This window comes from Larimichthys crocea, chromosome VII, assembly GCF_000972845.2.
Source record: "Larimichthys crocea isolate SSNF chromosome VII, L_crocea_2.0, whole genome shotgun sequence".
Lineage (NCBI taxonomy): Eukaryota > Metazoa > Chordata > Actinopteri > Sciaenidae > Larimichthys > Larimichthys crocea.
The window spans coordinates 15,087,733-15,104,615 of record NC_040017.1 but is presented as its reverse complement, the minus strand read 5'-3'; the positions used below and the strand labels follow the sequence as shown (position 1 = coordinate 15,104,615).

Below are 16,883 nucleotides of genomic sequence, written 5' to 3'. Positions count from 1 at the left end.
TAGTTAGAGAAAATATTAAATTAAAACAGTAGAGCTTCAACAAATAGTCAATTAATAGTCAACTTGTGATCATCACTTCAGTCTTCTCTGAACTCATGAAAATAAGTAAAATATCTACTCTAAATAACCATAAAAACCTCCATTTTACTGTTCTTCATTTTTGTATTTCTGCAATATAAATTAGAGTTTGTACCATTTGGTTAAAAGCAATAAACAAGGGTCATTTGTAAACATAATACAATTTATTAAGTATCTTTTTTTTTATAAATTTTTACATGATACAGTTAGATCTAAATGCAGCCCAACATTTACAGGCTATATACACAACTTAAACTTTCTCCATAGGGAAAACAGACGAGTATATTGTTGCTTCTTTAAGTATCTGAATCCCTGTCCATTTTTACACTTTTTGTTTTGTTACAATATGATTTCAGAATGCATTTGATAAGGATAATTTGCATAAAATAATCATACTGTGTCAGAACAAAATACATAAAAAAATAAAGGGTGAATACTTTCCAAAGTGGCCAAATGTGATATCAATGTGGGAAGAGGTCTGTGTAGTCGTCACCCCCTGATATACAGCACTGTACATGGTCCCAGAAAAAAAAACATCTATATTGTCAATTTTACACTGAACAGAAGTTATTCTCCAGATGAAACAAGCAACAGTAAATCTTAAAATACAAAGTTGGTTTTAAATGTTACACTTTACTTACACGTGATACTGAAAGTAGTCACATTTATTTATTTTTTGTTTTTTTAAAAAAGGGCTTCTTAACTTCTGATGAGTGCGATACTAAACATCCTTTCACAGGTCAGTACATTCAGATTAAATTAGGAGAGCACAGCATGTTGCCATTTTAGCAAGTGCTATGATTAACTGCAGGTCTGCTGCTCATTGAAACTAATAGAAATGTTCACAGTGCTAACTTTGGAGAAAAAAGAAAAGAAAAGAAACACAGACAATGATTGAATTTGTGGCAGAAATCACTTCATAGTGATCCCAACCCGAAATTATGAATGACAGAGCGTTTGTACATCCCTACTGCAACTTGACAAAGACAGACAGCACTGTCATGGGTCCTCACTTTCAAACACGATCACTGAATTAACAAATTCATTCACAGCATGCAAACACACATCCTACAACCATTTGCCCTTTGAGTCACCATAGAAACCCGCTTTACTATATTTAATGGACCTTTTATGTATTCACATTCAACTCCGTTCACTGTGTAGCATCTGATTTGACATTGAGGTTTTATCTCAGACGTTTAAACACACACTACTGTCTGTTGTGGTGTGTGTATGTGTGTGGGGAGAGGCATGTCAATGTACAAAGTGATTCTATTTGGCGAAAGATATTTTAAAATATATTAGCAGCTATGACAAAAACATAACTTGATCCTAAAACGCTACTTTGTAATTGTGCTCAGTGTACACTCGTGAGTATGTTTGAAGGACAAACTAGAGATCAGGAACGAAACCCTGTCAAAACTCATCGTCATGGGGATAGTAGTGTTACACTGAACACAATAATCCAGCAGAGGGAGCTATTGCTGTATGCACCATCACTGAGGACTGCAGCTCCGGTTCAGGAGCGCGAGTTCAGTCCGTGGTTTCGCTTCAGTCGTGCAGCATGTGCCTCTGATGGAGAGGAGGAGCTCCTCTAAATCACATTCCTAATGTGCTGGTGGTTATGGCGGGTTGAGCACTCTGATCCTACACTGCCACAGCCCTCAAAACCCAATGTAGCCTCTCGAGTACATGATCTGATATTTGTTAATCCACAGCAGTCACAGTGATAGCGGGGGAGACAAGCTACCAGCCCGGGAACCTACATTAAGACTGTAACAGGCTGCTGTCATGGACGCAGCGCAACATTTCCCTGTAAGAAGCTGTAAATCTCATGTGAAATTGACTAACTGCTCCATTATCTGCAACAACGGAGGTCTGAAACGACACACCTACCCACTGTACACTGCCACACACACTCTCAACATGATTATCAACCACATTCAGCCTGACACGTCCTAAATTTAGGATCATCCAGGTCGCTGTGGTTGACTAGTATTGAAAGAGGTTTGCATTTTGTCTGAGGAATGTTCCCGGCGATTATATCAGCTGCAGTGCTTCTGAATGATAGTGAGACTCTTGTGGATCAGCGAGGTGTCCAGCAGCTCTCCTGCCCTCACTGTAGCCTCGTCAATGACCTGGTCTGAGGCCTGTGGTTCTCCCCTATCGAGGGGGCGTCTCCGCGTCCAGCATGGTGGTCCTGTTGGCAGTGTTCAGGCCAGCTTCAGAGTGCTGATGGGGAAGGAGGGCATGGTCACCATTGTCACAGGATTGAGCACCGTCTGACCCACCAGCTGAGGGTGGTGGGCCACCATTTGGGTGCTCACAGCTGTCTGTTTACCAACGATGGTGGCAGCCGGTTGGCCAGGCGCGGTGCCATTCATCTGAGGGTGGGTGTGGTTTATGGTGTGGGTGATGTGACCGACGACAGCTGGTTGTGTGACGGCCACCGGTTGGGGATAGAGGGCAGGTAGATGCTGGCTCAGATGAGCCACCGGGTGCACGGTGATGTGGCCGATGGGTTGGTGGCCGGGGGCTAACTGGACAGAGCTGGTGGTGGTGGAGGGAGCCAGGTGTGCAATGTGTTTGGGACCCCCACCATGGATGACGTGATTGACTGCTTGGATGACTGAGGGATGGGACACTGAAGCGTGGGCGATAACTGTGGGGTGTAGGCTGGGCATGGTCACCATTTGTGTCTGGGTGGGGATCAGGGGCTGACTGGGGGTGGCGGGAGTGCAGGATGCCGTGGCTGTGAGTGTGGGTGGAGCTGCAGGCTTGGACACCGGCTGTGGAAGCGTCACTGGCAGTGGCTGGAGCTGAGGCTGGTGCAGAGGAGTTTTGTGCTGGATAGAGATGTGTTGGGTGATGAAGGAGGTAGTGGTGGTGGTGGAGGGTGTCAGGGTCGGGGTCTGAGTGGGTGTTGCATTCTTGTGCAGCTCGGGTTTCATGGTTTGAGGCACGGTGGGTAAGGCAGCCTGCGCTCTCGGCGCCGTCTCATCTTCTAGGTCTTCATCCATAACGTCTTCACCTTCTGCAACACCAACAAAGGGCACAATTAACTCCATATTCACACAGGAGCAGCCCTCCAGTAACCCCAACCTGATTATCAGCCTACCTGAGGCGGTGGAGGTCGAGGCCTGGTCCTCCTCTGGCTGTACAGTCTGACGGAGAACGCGGTCGATCTCGATCACATCCATCCACTGGCTCAGCTCGTTCTTCAGCTCTGCTAATCGTTGCTGCGTGGCTATCTTCTCTCTGGCCAGCCGCTCCATGTCGTGTTCGTACTCCTTCTCTTTCCGTTTCAATGTCTGAGAGGAGAAAAAATAAAAAACTAAGTGACTCCATGATAGTTTATTAGGTTTGCATGTACTAATCTAATACAACAACCCCACAATTAATCCTGTCTTTGGGAAGCTTTGCTTTTGTTGACAATATGTCAAGGACGCGTTGATTCAACTCCATGCTAATGTTTGCGGCCTTTGTTGGTGGTTTTGTATTAGACTGTAATGATTACGTTCACCTCAAATAGAGCTTGACAAAGGCAGGTGATTTACAGAGCAGACAGGTGATCTGTAATAAAAATGCTGTTCTTCCCCCACCTGATACCATGTGAACCAGACCTCTGACAGTTAAATATTAAGCTCCAGTCAAGAACTAACAGAAGAGAAAGATTGTCTATTAATTAATGTATTAGTCAAAAACAACTCTCCAATAAACTTCAGCGTAAAGAATGCATTAATGCTCAATGTCTTTATGACCGATTAATAAGGAAAGGGCCCAACAAATAATGATATAAAAATAAACCTGCGACAAGAGCCTGCGTGCAGGGAGCAAAATAACAGAGCCACTGAAGCAGGAGGGAAGGAGGAGGTGGAGGAGACGAGTATGGAAAGTAGGTGGTGCTTCCAGGCAGTGGCTCTCTGTGACCCAGTTTCCCCCTAACCCGTCAGCTGACATAAGGCAAAGCCAAACAAACTGAGCTGGACTTCCCTGTGCACGGCAACAGGAGGAAAATGTATGAAAACTATAACAAAGGAAACACAGTGCATATAAACTATTAAGAACTTATTCCTGTATAGAATAAATGCTGGCGAAGTCAGTATGGACAGGACTGAGTTATGCTGTTGGGGATTAGTGTTTTGACATCAACACTTCACATCGTTTATCGCATGTCAGGTTCATCTCGGTTAAACTATCCGGCTCAGGCTCTGGCCTTGGAGGCTCAGGGAAATGACACTCTGTGAAATCTGTTACCATCAACCTGATGACTCAGGATCATAAAGCCATTTCCTCAAAGGGTGGACTTCCTGTTAGTGTTCATGACACCGTGCATTTAGGTGTGTGTGAGAGTAGACGTGCGATTGAGTTGTTAGACTTGTGCATGTACTTTACAATATATGCTGTATGTACAGAAATAGCAAAGGGGGACAAAAGGCGGGCCTTGTGTACTTCAGCACCTGTCTCTAGTCCTTATCCAGGATTAGAAATGCACGGGCCAAGCAGTCTGGCTTGGGTTGCATCCCACTGGGGGAGTTTTCAGTCACTCACGCAAACTCAGAGGAAGTCCTGTTCCCATATTAGTTTGACAGAAGTAAGATAGGACAAGGACACAATAAAGCCCATTTAAATCCACATAAATGAGCTGTTTAACTTGGTGAACGTTTAATTTAGAAGACAGATACTTGAATAAGGTAGCTGTATCAGTACTTCTACTTTTAGCAAAGTATTGAAGTAAAGGTACAGGCTTTGAAATGTACTCAAACTATAAGAGTACTCTCTTGGTTTTTCAGAAGGATATTTCTCTGTGCAAAGCTTACTGAAATGTCAAATACAAAAACAGCTTCTTGTCTGTTTCGTCTTAAGTCATTAAAATTTATTTTTGTCATTTTACATTAGCCTTATGTGATATGTACTGGTCTTGATGTTGGAAAATGATGCAAAAAAGACACCAAGTCCCCCTAAGGCGCAATAAAACTAAAGCAAAGAGCCCATGTGAATGAGTAGTGGGTATTTGTGTGAAAATGTAGCTGGTAAAATTAAAAAGTTATCAGAATAATAAATACCCAAGCAGAGATACTGAGGTACAGCCACTGCCGATACCAATATATCTGCAATAAAGTAATATCAGGGCAGCAGATTTATTGGTATAGTAAAGTTGGCCTAGTTAAATACAAATACGAATATGAACAAACAGCAAATTAGAATAAAAGTATTCATTTAGTAGTGTTAAAGACGAAGAGGCAGGAATCACTGCTGGCTGCTATTTGTCTCATTACTTGTATAAGTTGGTAGTTGAGTGTATTGCACCAAGTCACAGATTGGTGTTCAAACAATAAAGTTACTGTATTTTCATTGTCTTGTGTCTAAATGTTATAAATACAAACTCAATTTCAGAGCCTGATGAACAGGACTCAACGTGTTCCTTACACTCATGGACATCTGGACACAGATGTGTCAGCAGCCACTCTCTGTCAACCAGAAGAGCTGTAGTAGAGTATCCTATGTCCTAACACATGAGGTACTGAAATGCCGCCCCTCCCCATCTTTAGTTGTCATGGAAACAGCTGAAAACCTCCTTAAGGTTTCCTCCGGGGACCTAAAAGACAACACACACACCTGTATGTGCCAAAGGTGTAATTTAGTTTTTTTTTTCTCCCCCCGACAGTGTAAAACTGAAGCTGGGTGTAATTATGAAAACGATTATTCACCTGCAGAGGGGGTGGGGGTCGATTTTCTGACACAAACACTGAGGCGCCTATCTCAAAAGGACTGGCAGAATGAGATGGTAATGGTGTACAAAATATGTGACACGTGGACCGAAAAAGGGCTGGCTGCCTCCCTTTTTACCCTCGCGTATTAGCAGGCAACATTACGTGAGTGGCGCCACAACTGTGCGTGCCACAAACTATGACTCATGGAGAGAGCGAGAACGCTCCACAAACACTGAGACCCACTGAACTTCTCCCTGTTACAGTGCTGATGGCGGAGAGAGCAACCGCTGTGTGTCGTCTCTTTAGTCTGAGATTAACTACGCAAACCTGATCAGCGAGTCTGTCACCACATGCTTTCATCAGCCTGGTAATCATGCCACCAGGTTGGTAGGACACAAGGTGCCAAGTACCTTTTTGTCTCTTTGCACATGGCTGCACCCCCACCCACACAAGCCTCCAGGTCCTCCTCCTCCTTCCAGAGAGGAAGAATGCTCCACCTCGGCCTTGTTTGCTTGTGAAAATCTAGATCAGCACAGGGGATAGGCTGCATTATGTGTGTATCTGTGTGGAAGGTAAACAGTGCTCGAGCGCTGTCACAAGCAATGCGAGTGCCGAGCACATGGCCCCACGGAGAATGAGAGAGGGAGGGAGGGAGGGCGGCAGATAGCGGGGGATTGAAAGAGAGCAATACAAGCTGTACTCACTGACTCACTTTTGCAGCAGACGGCACAAGGCTGGGCTTTCTTAAAGAGCCAGGAGCCCGGGAGGCCACGTTGCAGACATGCTGCTCGGCCTGGCTGACTGATCACGCTTCTGCATAGAGGTCTTGTGACAGTGTGGCAACCATAAACCCTTGTCTTATCGTGCCTTCAAGCAGGAGAACTTCACGTGGTGCCTGACTTCAACAATAAAAGGCTTATGTGTGAGGAGGGGGGGGAAATCCCTCCACCATTTCTTGTGTGCAAGCTTGTGCTGGTCATAACTAACCTAATTACCTCATCGTAGCTACAGACTTGAGAGTCGACAGTACAAACACTGCAAGAAAAAAAAAAACACTACAGCAAATCTAACAGTTGTTGAGACGTTCATGGTCTTAACAAACGAGCAGTGACTTCAACTGACAAGAAAGCCAAATGAAGGAAATGTCAAAGCAATCAGTTTAAAGGCAAAGCTTTTAATGAAGCCATTATGTGCACACTGAAATGTCATTTTATTATCATGCCAAAAATCTTTTAAAAAATCTTTAAATCCACATTCCTCCACCTCTACACGGCACTCGGGGGCACGAGCAAGAGGAAGAACAAGTTCAGTCGCCTTTGAGTGGGGAAATGAAGCGCGAGCGAAGGAGTAAACCGAGCCCTGTGTTTACCGCTCTGTGTTCCCTCCCTGCTGCTGCCAGCTAAGCCTTGGTGGTATGGCGAGTCCTGCCTGTTGCAGTGCTGGGCGGGGGCCTCAGCATGGGGGGGTGACGTCACGCGGCTCAGGCTAGCCATGTGCTTGCTGCTCATGTGGCCTTAAAAGCTCAGAGAGGCAGGATGGAAGGAGGGGGAGTAGAGAGGAGGAGCTCCAGCGCATCAAGGCTTTTATTTTTTTTTCTACAGTGTCTGCTTTCACAGCGCCACTACAGGCTCAGGGGAAAAGCCTTCAGGAACGATGTATAATACATTTAAGGTGAAACTCCACGTATAGATAACACACTGTCACGCTCAGAAAAAGATAAATAATAATAATCTCCATGTTCTGCTTAGATTTGCTGAGTCACTTGGTATGAGGAAGTGTAACCTGAATAAATAGCCACTGGTTAAGCGAGTGACTCTGACACTTGAGATAACAGGCGAGATAAATCAAACAAAATGTGATGCCAAGCCCAAAGCCTCTTATTTGAACCTCCTAAGCTCTCCTGTGTTTTATGTGCAGACTGTTTCTCTGCTGCCAGCCCAGAGGAGGGCAAGGACAAGGAAGGGAGGGAGGAGGCAGCGTTCAAGCAGAGAGCTGGTGTACGCAGGCAGCACATGCGACTGTAGCACCCATGACAAGATGACAGTGAATACACGTGTTGTTGGGGGGGGGTTTGTTGTCGTATTTTGGCTTCCCATCACCTCCAGTTTGAGTCTAACACCAACCAGACCACTGAAGAAATACATGATGAGGCTGGACATTTCTGCAGTTATGATTTCTCTCCTCCGTCTTTTTGCTTTAAACATATCTCTTGTCCAGCTCAGCTGTTGATGGGAGTAAGAAGAAAGGCAGACGCCGTGCTGCTTAATCACACAAAGTGAGGGGGCAGAGGGAGGGAGATTGGGTGACAAGCTCCGCACCCACGCTGTCCTAGTTTCCCTCAGTATCCATGCGCACAGAGGAATAACCAAATTGCTGCTGCTCACAGAATCAAATCAGCAGCACATCGTCTTCTCATAAATTTACATTTGCACCACAGTTATAAAATAATAAAAGATACGAATAACTACAGGGTCGGTTACTCTGTACTTAAGCTTAACATCAAACCCCAGTCATCACTAGACAAATGTAAATGCAATAAAACACTGGCTGCATTGTGCACCTGTATAATATAATTATGGCACAAATACAAATATATGACAATATGGCATTCTCGGGTTGTAACTTAGGCCCATGGGTGAACTCTCAGATTTAAAACTGCCACCCAACAGTATCTATCTATAGGGGGAAAACGAGCCACGGTAAACACTGTTCGACATGCTCGGCAGCACCGTCACAGTCTGAAAGAGTTAAACTAGGCCAGTGGTGGACCCTCGCACCAGCTGTTTACAACCAGGATACTCTCACGGTGACTCAAACACATGGTGAGTCACTTCTGGACATGGCACTCACTTCTAATATTAAACAGAGTCTCTTTGACATGGTACAAATGAAGATGTGATAGAGATTCCTCAGTAAAGAAAAGCAGGATCTAAAATACAGAAATCTACAGACAGAAGAAGAAAAAGCTAAATGAATACAAGCGATGATGCTGAAAATATTCCCCAAGAGGCTTTCAAAACTTCTTTAGTCTGACTATTGGTAGTAAATGTTTATATGGGACAGACAATGATAAGTCGACCAGACATCCGCTGTTGTTGTACTTTGTGTTCTTTCAAATCAATTTCAGCCCTGGAAGAAGAACCCTTTCTACTACAATAAAAGTGACTACACGATGTAAACAACCACAGCTCTGTGGAAAAGAAATAGACCCAGACATCACTATCTCAGTAAATTCAGAACTGTTTATGCAAATCCTGATAATTACAAGGAGCATGTTTAGTTATGTCTTTTTTACAAAATGCCCCTCCTCTTGTACCCGACACTCGGGCTCATATTGTAGCGTGGCTTCAAAAGAACGGAGGCTCCATTGTTCAATAGTATTCATGAGTGTAAATAAACCTGTACAAACAAGTCTTAACCAGATTCACAAACATCTAACAAACACAGTACGCAGGCTGAAGTTTATGTGCTGACAGTTGCTAGGTGCTGGAATATTTTGTTTAATGATGAATACAATAAATTGAACACGAGTGTTTCAGGTCTGGCAGTATACAGTTTATAGTATAGAACAGATGTTTAGCTATAGGTCTTTGCTGAGCACTTGTTAGCAAGCTGGACTTGAGTTTATACCAGTGTTAAGCCACAGTCGAACAGACAAGTTGTCCTTGACCCACCTCGAGCCGATCATGTTCTTCTATACATATATCTTATATCCATATCATAACTTCTGTTGCCATGGTCGCTGTGTGGGTGGCAGCCAGTTACAGCAGCTCTGAACACTTTTCTGGCATACATTGTATACATATGTATATTTATATATACTTTTTCCAACATCAGTGTTCATCCGTTCTGTGCAAACATGGACTTGGCACTATGGAGATTAGCGATTTGCCTTTTTTCTGTTACATGGACTACATCATATATCAGATGGCCTATTTAAAAAAAAGCACCACGGCTCTCTTGTTTACATTTGAGAACAGCTGTTGGCGCTAAGCAACGCTAGCATACTCTCTTTGGAGATCTATGCTTAGGCGAGGAGAAGAAGACAGAGATGCACCAGGAGCGGAAAAGATGCTACAAACCATGTAAATGGACTGTACTTAGCCGTAACCTCAGAAACCAGCAGCTTACCTGAATGTATCTCAGCGCACTTCTTAGCACACTCAGATTGGAGGTCTTCTTCTCGTCTATGTTGGGGATGTTCTTCTTCAGCGTCTCAAAGCACTCTTTCAAGTGTGCCCGTCTGAGAGACACAAGACACAGAGAGGAGATATGAGACAGCAGGAAATGGCAGAGACACTGTTTGTTTTGTTTTACATTACACAGCAAAATTACTGACTAAAAAAAAAAAAAAGCTTAGCATTAAAATTAATCCACAAGCGCACCAAAGCTACTCGGGAAAAACACTATGTAACTAGAGAAGTATTATTCAACATTAACAATACAAATAACCTCAGATCTCTCTCTCTCTCTCTCTCTCTATGGTAGACAGGTTGAACCCACCTGTTTTTCTCAAGGTTGTTATGCGCCTCTCTTGTGCCTGCCCTGTAAGAGCACAAACGAGAGCACAGTAAGAATTTGGTGTCCAAAAGGGCAAGGTGACACGAATAATCAAAATCAACCAAAGAAGGACTTTCTTCCTTTGTAGTGGTAGTGCAAGTCCAATTTTAAAGTCTTTTAGCAGTGAAATAACAATAACGTAACTTCAAATCATCACAGGACAAACGATTTGTGGGGATTTTAGGAGGCTACAGCTCAAAACTACTTCAATATTTTATAGACTTACGTAATGATTGACAAAAATTAGCAGGTTTTAGTGTAAATAAGTTAATAGGTTCAGACTCACCCTCCAGGCCTCTTCTTGTTGTCTAAGTGCCGGCCGTCATCAGGAGGACTCCCCCGGCTGATGGGACCGTTCTGTAGAGGAGCCTGCTGGAGCACAGCAGGGCCCGACTGGGGGAGTAAGGCGTGTTGTTGGGGAGGTGAGACGATGGAACCAGGGTAGCGTTGAACCAGCTGCTGGTGTGTCTGCTGCTGTAGTTTAGTGTTAGTGTTAGTCTGGGCGATGAGCTGTGGGTGATGATGGTGGTTCTGTATCAGCTGCTTGTGGTTAGCGGTCAGCACAGAGTTCAGGTGTTCGGGTTTGGGTTGTGGAGAGAGTGGCAGAGTAGCAGCAGGTGGTGCTGCTGCCGGAGGGGAGAGCGTGGCGACTGGCAGAGTGGGTGAGCCTGTAGGGTTGGGGGTGACCACTGGGATGGGGATGACGGTGATGGGCATGGAGGGAAGAGGCAGAGAGGGTGGTATGGGCGCTTGGCGGCACTCAGTGTGGAGATCCTCTGCTTTACAAACATTGTTGATGTGGATTGTTGGCTTATACTTCACATCTGAGTGCCTCTGCTCTGCCAACTGCTCCAGACGCTGCTTTTCCTTTAGTTCATCCTCTGTGGAGGAAAGGACCCCAGTTAACACAACAAATAACAGTTTCTATATGTACACTTTGTATGCAAATCTAGGTGTGTGGTCCCAGCCGAGAAGGCAATGGCCACCATCATCCCGTGTCTTGGAGACCTGGAGGACCACGATTTGAGCGGCACCTGCCCTGACCTACCAATCCCCAGTCTTCAATTTGACCATACCCGTTATTTGAGTTAGAACCGCCTGACAGTCGGAGAAGCTAGTGTTTTTGTGTGGAGCTCATGTTTGTATTGAACCTGTCGCCTTTGTAATTTAATTTTCTTTTGGTTAAACTTATTTTGTTGGTTTGAACAGCATCAGGTCGTGCTTTGTTATCCTTGTAGTTTATCTCACCTCTTTTGTTTTTCAATTTTTTACTTTCTTTTTACCAAAAACAACTGGTGTATGTTTCTCCACACCAAACCACAAAATATGAACACCCTTTATTTCAGTTGTATTACAGAGAAACAATCAAAAATAGAACCGTGAGCTTGATTTAAGAGGGAAAAAAACGGCCTAGTTTCAGTTACGACTGTCTGGATGGACTTATGTATTGTGAATATAAAACAATCCTTTGGTAAATAACATTAAAGAAAAAACACAACCAAATGCCTGCTACCTACCACATTCATCCTGATTATCCTAATTACAGTAAAAAGTGTGACACAGTAAAGTCTTAGCTTCAGAAACTGTTGACCTTCATTACGCAACGTGTCATGTGACATGATGTCAGTAGCTCACAGCAGGTTTCTGTTTCTCACTGATCTAAATGGGACGGACTAGAAACACCTCTCAGTAACTCAAAAATAATTCAACATCACAAATTAACTGCAGCCTCAAAACAAAATGACAATTTCACACTCAGTCGCTGTGTTTTCTGAACATTTTGCAAGTCATGATTCAATTTGCGCTACCTCTGTACAGACAATGACTTAATTTACTACAGTCTAATTTAATTGTATATAGTTTTTACACCTATATTTCTTATTTCTATAAAAAAATCTATATTTTATATTTTTTTATACAGTTGTCTATTAAATTTCAATTCAAATGTATCTTTAGAGGTATAATTTTAATGTTTACTGTGTGTCTCATGCTGCCTCAGGATCAATAAAGTATCTATCTTTCTGAGATGTAGTGTACAATACTATGGCAGATGTATGCCTTTGTAATCAGATACTAGGATTTAAAGCAGGTTGAATGTTGGGAAGTCAGTACGTGGTGTCATTTGGGTTCAGGTTCCTATGTGGTGGATACTACTGAATTTTGTCCCCTCGCAGATTAGCTACATTTTGTTTTTGTCCAACAGTTAAGAGTTCAAAGTTCAGGAACATTATAATCCTGCTTTTACACACAAACAAACAAACCTTCCACTGAAGCTTTGCCAAACTATGGCAGAACAAAGCAACAAATGTTGTTCATAGGAAGATGTCTATAGGGACAGTGACGCACCTTTCTGAACATGATCTGTCTTTGTAACAATCATTTTGGCACATTTCCAGCTTTAAATAGCTCTGGAGAACAATTTAATAGTATCGTATTGAACAGTCAAGTCTGTCCCTCGTTTCTACACACGAGTCGCGTTGCACTGAAAAATTCTGCCTTCAAAGTGAATAAAAAATAGAAAAGAACAAGATGTTCTGCACGGTGCCAGCAGCTTTCAGAGGACATTAAACGCTCTGTTATAAGAGTGATCATTTTATATTGTGGTGCAGAAACACACGTGACCGAGTAGTGTCTTTTCTGAGAGAAATCCTATGAAACACGTATAAAAACAAGAGGGTTTCTATAGACATTATATAACTGCAGCAGCACATTGGAAACACTGGCCTACTTTTCTCCACACAGTGACCTGCTCTACAGTAGCAAAGGAGGAGGAGGTGGGAGGAGGAGGACTGCTCTCCCAATGCAGCATGGCGGGAGGAGCTGGGAGAAGAAGGAAACAGGAGCTCTCACTCTGAGCTTTTTTCTGAATATCACAAATGGCTCCAAAATGTTAAAGAGTGGATGTTCGTAATTTATGCTGGAGGGATTGTAAACAGGTTTGGGACCACGCGCACATTTTGGGGATTGTCCCAAATTAATAAAAAAAGTCATAGTGGGAAGGCATTCATACAGCAATACTCCTGACAGGGCGATGGAATAGACAGAGATTTATTGTTGCATATTCTCTTACTGGTGGCAAAAAAATTCTAACTTAATTAAGCTTAATTAGTAACACTGCTGTTTACCTACTATCTTGTGTCAAAATGGCTGCTGTGAAAAAATCCCATTGATTACTTTGGACTACCGGAGTGACCATTGCTTGTTATCTTGTTGGGTTTGTATTTATTTTATTTTATTTTAGGAGACACTATGCCATGATTGTTTATTTTTTTTAATGTCAAAAGCACAATTTTGTTCTAATACTAATATAGTTTTTGGGGATGCTATACTAAAGAATAGATTTGACACATGCACAGAAAACTGCAGGAAAAACAAAATGGTACTCTTGGATGGATTTAGTGGCACCTACAGTAGCAGAGAAGTTGCAGATTGTAACCAAATTAATACTCTCGTACGCCTCACCCTCTTCTTTTTTCAAGCATGTAGGAAAAACAAAAAGGTCACATCTAGATCAGGGTTTGGTTTGAATGCTTTGTATGGCTGCATGGAAGAGGACTGTAGATATAGGGAGCTCATTTTAAGACAACAAAAACACAATAATTCTGAATTTCAAATGATTATACACTAATGAAAACATACACATGGATATTATATTCAATTCCTGCCAATAGATACTCACAACGGACCTTTAAAAGGGACACGTGGTAGACTAAGCAATAAATATAGCACATCACACACTGCGTTTCTTTGTCTACAGACATAAATGTCGTATTTCACAACCCTCTTTGCAGAGCTGGAGGTTTGTCTCTCTCCAGTCTGCAGACCGTAGTGACCCATCCTCTTCATAAACAATCTTTGGGGAGGGGTTGCCCAAGCACGCACGTGGTGAAAGGGGCGTGACTACCCACTACTCCCTCCTGCTGTTAACACACGGAGGCGTGGTCGGATGGTACACGTCATCGACAGACGTTTCAAAGCTTTCCACGAGCGTCTGAGAGGCTCGGGGAGTTTGTGTGTATGTGTGTGTGTAACATGCATAAAACACATGAAACATGTAGACACACTGTGCTGCTTCACAACACATGGCTTAAGCATCGTGGATGATTGAGGAGCACAGATGCATGTAAAAGGGGGGAAAGCCTGAGAGTCACTTGATCCCCAGCGGACGATGTCAGGTCATTATGTAAAGCGAGCTTGGCATTCCCTGCGCCACCGCCCTTTACGCTCCGTGTTTTGTTTTGTTTTTTATTCTAAATATCTCACAGCAATGCGTGCAGTCAGTGTTAAACTTCAAAGACAAGCAAAAAGCGTGAAGGTAAAAAAAAAAAATGTGTGTGAACTTTACAGTGATGCTACTGTGCAGCTTAACCACTGTAACAACCGTGTGTCTATGCAGCAGGTTTCAATGCAGTCACCCCCTGATACTGCAGCAGCACCGATATGTGTGTGGACAGCTATGATTCAGGGTTAATTAACACGCAGGTGAACTGTGACATGAAAGCAAAGCAAAGGTTTAGAGAAATGATACAACATGCCTGTGCATAAAAATGAATGTGAAAGTAAAACTAAAATGTCACGAACTGACTAAAACACCGTCCACAGCAGGCCATGGTTTCATTTAAAAGCAAAAAAAAAAATGTTTTTATAGTGTTATTAGTTAATGAACGGCGCTGATAATCAACTACAAACGAGGTTTGTCAGGGGATAACTAATTCAGAAACACGTTTCACCCAATTGTTGAGTATTTGACATGTAATATCCCATAGTTACCAAATGCTGGGAAACCTGTAAATTGTATTTAAAATAAAATACCAACTTACCACGTGCTTTCTGTTGTTGCTGGGCTTGCAATTCCAAAAACTTGGCCGCCTCCAGAAGCGTTTCGATGCTCATTTCTGTCCAAGTTGGGGAAAACACTGTGGCTTGATTTTTCAAAAAGAGGGGAAAGGCGGATAAAGCGAGTATGCAGTATGCGCCCTACGGAGTGAGTTACTACAAGGGGAGAGGTTCCCAGTCTGAAGCTGGAAAACGGGTAATCGGATACCCCCTCAGCAGAAACTCTACCACTTACGTAGGGAGAGTTACAAACAAGATGGCGCTCAAAGTAGTGGGAACAAATAAGGTTTGTGAATCACGCAGCGTTTGTAACCGCCCACCGACAGACAGACACGCTCCCTCCCATTGCACGGCGGAGAGAGGCCGCCACAAAACCCGGAGGAGAGACAGAGAGAGACAGATAAAACGAGCTGGATGGGATTAACAACGGTGTTATAAACTGTCGAGTCACGTCCGTTAGAGTTAAAAAGTAAAAACCGACGCTACAGTGACCGTTAATAAACAGTTAGCTACAGGCGAGCACGAGCGTCTGTAATGTGTTGCTTAGCAACCGCCTTAGCCACACTACCCTTAAAACGTTAGCTTTTTTATTTAACTTGTGTGTGTGTGTGTGTGTGTATATATATATATATATAGATATTATATATATATATATATATATATATATATATAATATATATATATATACACAACACACACACACACGTGTTTTACACCGGCTCAATCTGTCAGGTGTGTAAAGTAAAGTGAGAGCTCTCTCTCTCTCTCTCTCTCTGTAATTTACAAGTAACCATGACTACAGTATATTGACATCTCGTTATTGTTCAGCCACCAATCAGCGTGAAGAACAACAAGCCCTCCCGCGTCCAAGCCTTAAACTGTCAATGAATGTAAAATATATCGGAAGTAGTCCCGCGATTAATCAATCCACAGTCGATTACAAGTACATAGACAGTAAGAAAGTATTTACCCAAGAACTACACTCTAAGTAACTAATTACTTAAGTATTTTCTGCTACTGTACTTATACTATTACATTAAATTGTACATAGAAATGTGGCACTTTTTACTTCACTGTTTCACTTACTAGTTACTTTGCAGATGCAGATTTAAATATCTAGTTATAGGTTATAATCAGTCTTTATTGATCCCTTAGTGGGGCGATTACTTTGTATATACAGTAGTATAATAAAGATTAGCAACATAAAAGTGGGTGGCACAGAGGTACAGTGGTTGGTTCACAGCTTGAGGGTTCTGGGTTTGAATCCACATATAAAGCTGGCATCTTTCTGTGTGGAGGTTACATGTTTTCCCCATGCATGGGTTTATAGGTGACTAGTTGTTTGCCCGGTGATGAACTGGCAACGGCTTCAGCCAACCTGAAACCTCATGAGACATAAAAGTGATGTGCACATTGCACTGCATTAATAATTATAATGGCCCCCCTCTGCATTATGAGTAACTTCACTATTTAGTTTTTGTATTTGGATAAGTAGAATAAAAACTGTTATCAAAACACGTTATGTTCATCTAAAGCACTCATTTTCACTATTGATTTTTCTATCTTATATTAATCTTTCAGCAAATGTATTATTTATTCATTCTATAAAATGTTAGAAAATTGTGACAGATCAGGTTCCCAAAGGCCAAGGTGACATCTTAAAATTATTATTATTTTTTTGGCCGGCCAACAGTG

General features: G+C 42.7%; 1 protein-coding gene across 2 annotated transcripts; it reads right to left on the bottom strand.

Annotated features, from left to right (window-relative positions):
* Window positions 1-227: 227 nt before the first annotated feature.
* mnta (MAX network transcriptional repressor a) lies at window positions 228-15,695 on the bottom strand. Of its 2 annotated transcripts, XM_010751293.3 has the most exons (6): window positions 15,173-15,691; window positions 10,639-11,233; window positions 10,296-10,337; window positions 9,924-10,035; window positions 3,197-3,389; window positions 228-3,112 (listed from the first exon to the last, which is right to left on the bottom strand). In XM_010751293.3, exons 1-6 carry the CDS (start codon window positions 15,243-15,245, stop codon window positions 2,292-2,294), a joined length of 1,836 nt encoding a protein of 611 aa, XP_010749595.1. In that variant the 5' UTR covers window positions 15,246-15,691; the 3' UTR covers window positions 228-2,291. The 2 variants fall into 2 exon arrangements, with proteins under 2 accessions (XP_010749595.1, XP_019131929.1); XM_019276384.2 differs by lacking the exon at window positions 10,296-10,337 and having other exon boundaries at window positions 15,173-15,695.
* Window positions 15,696-16,883: the final 1,188 nt, after the last annotated feature.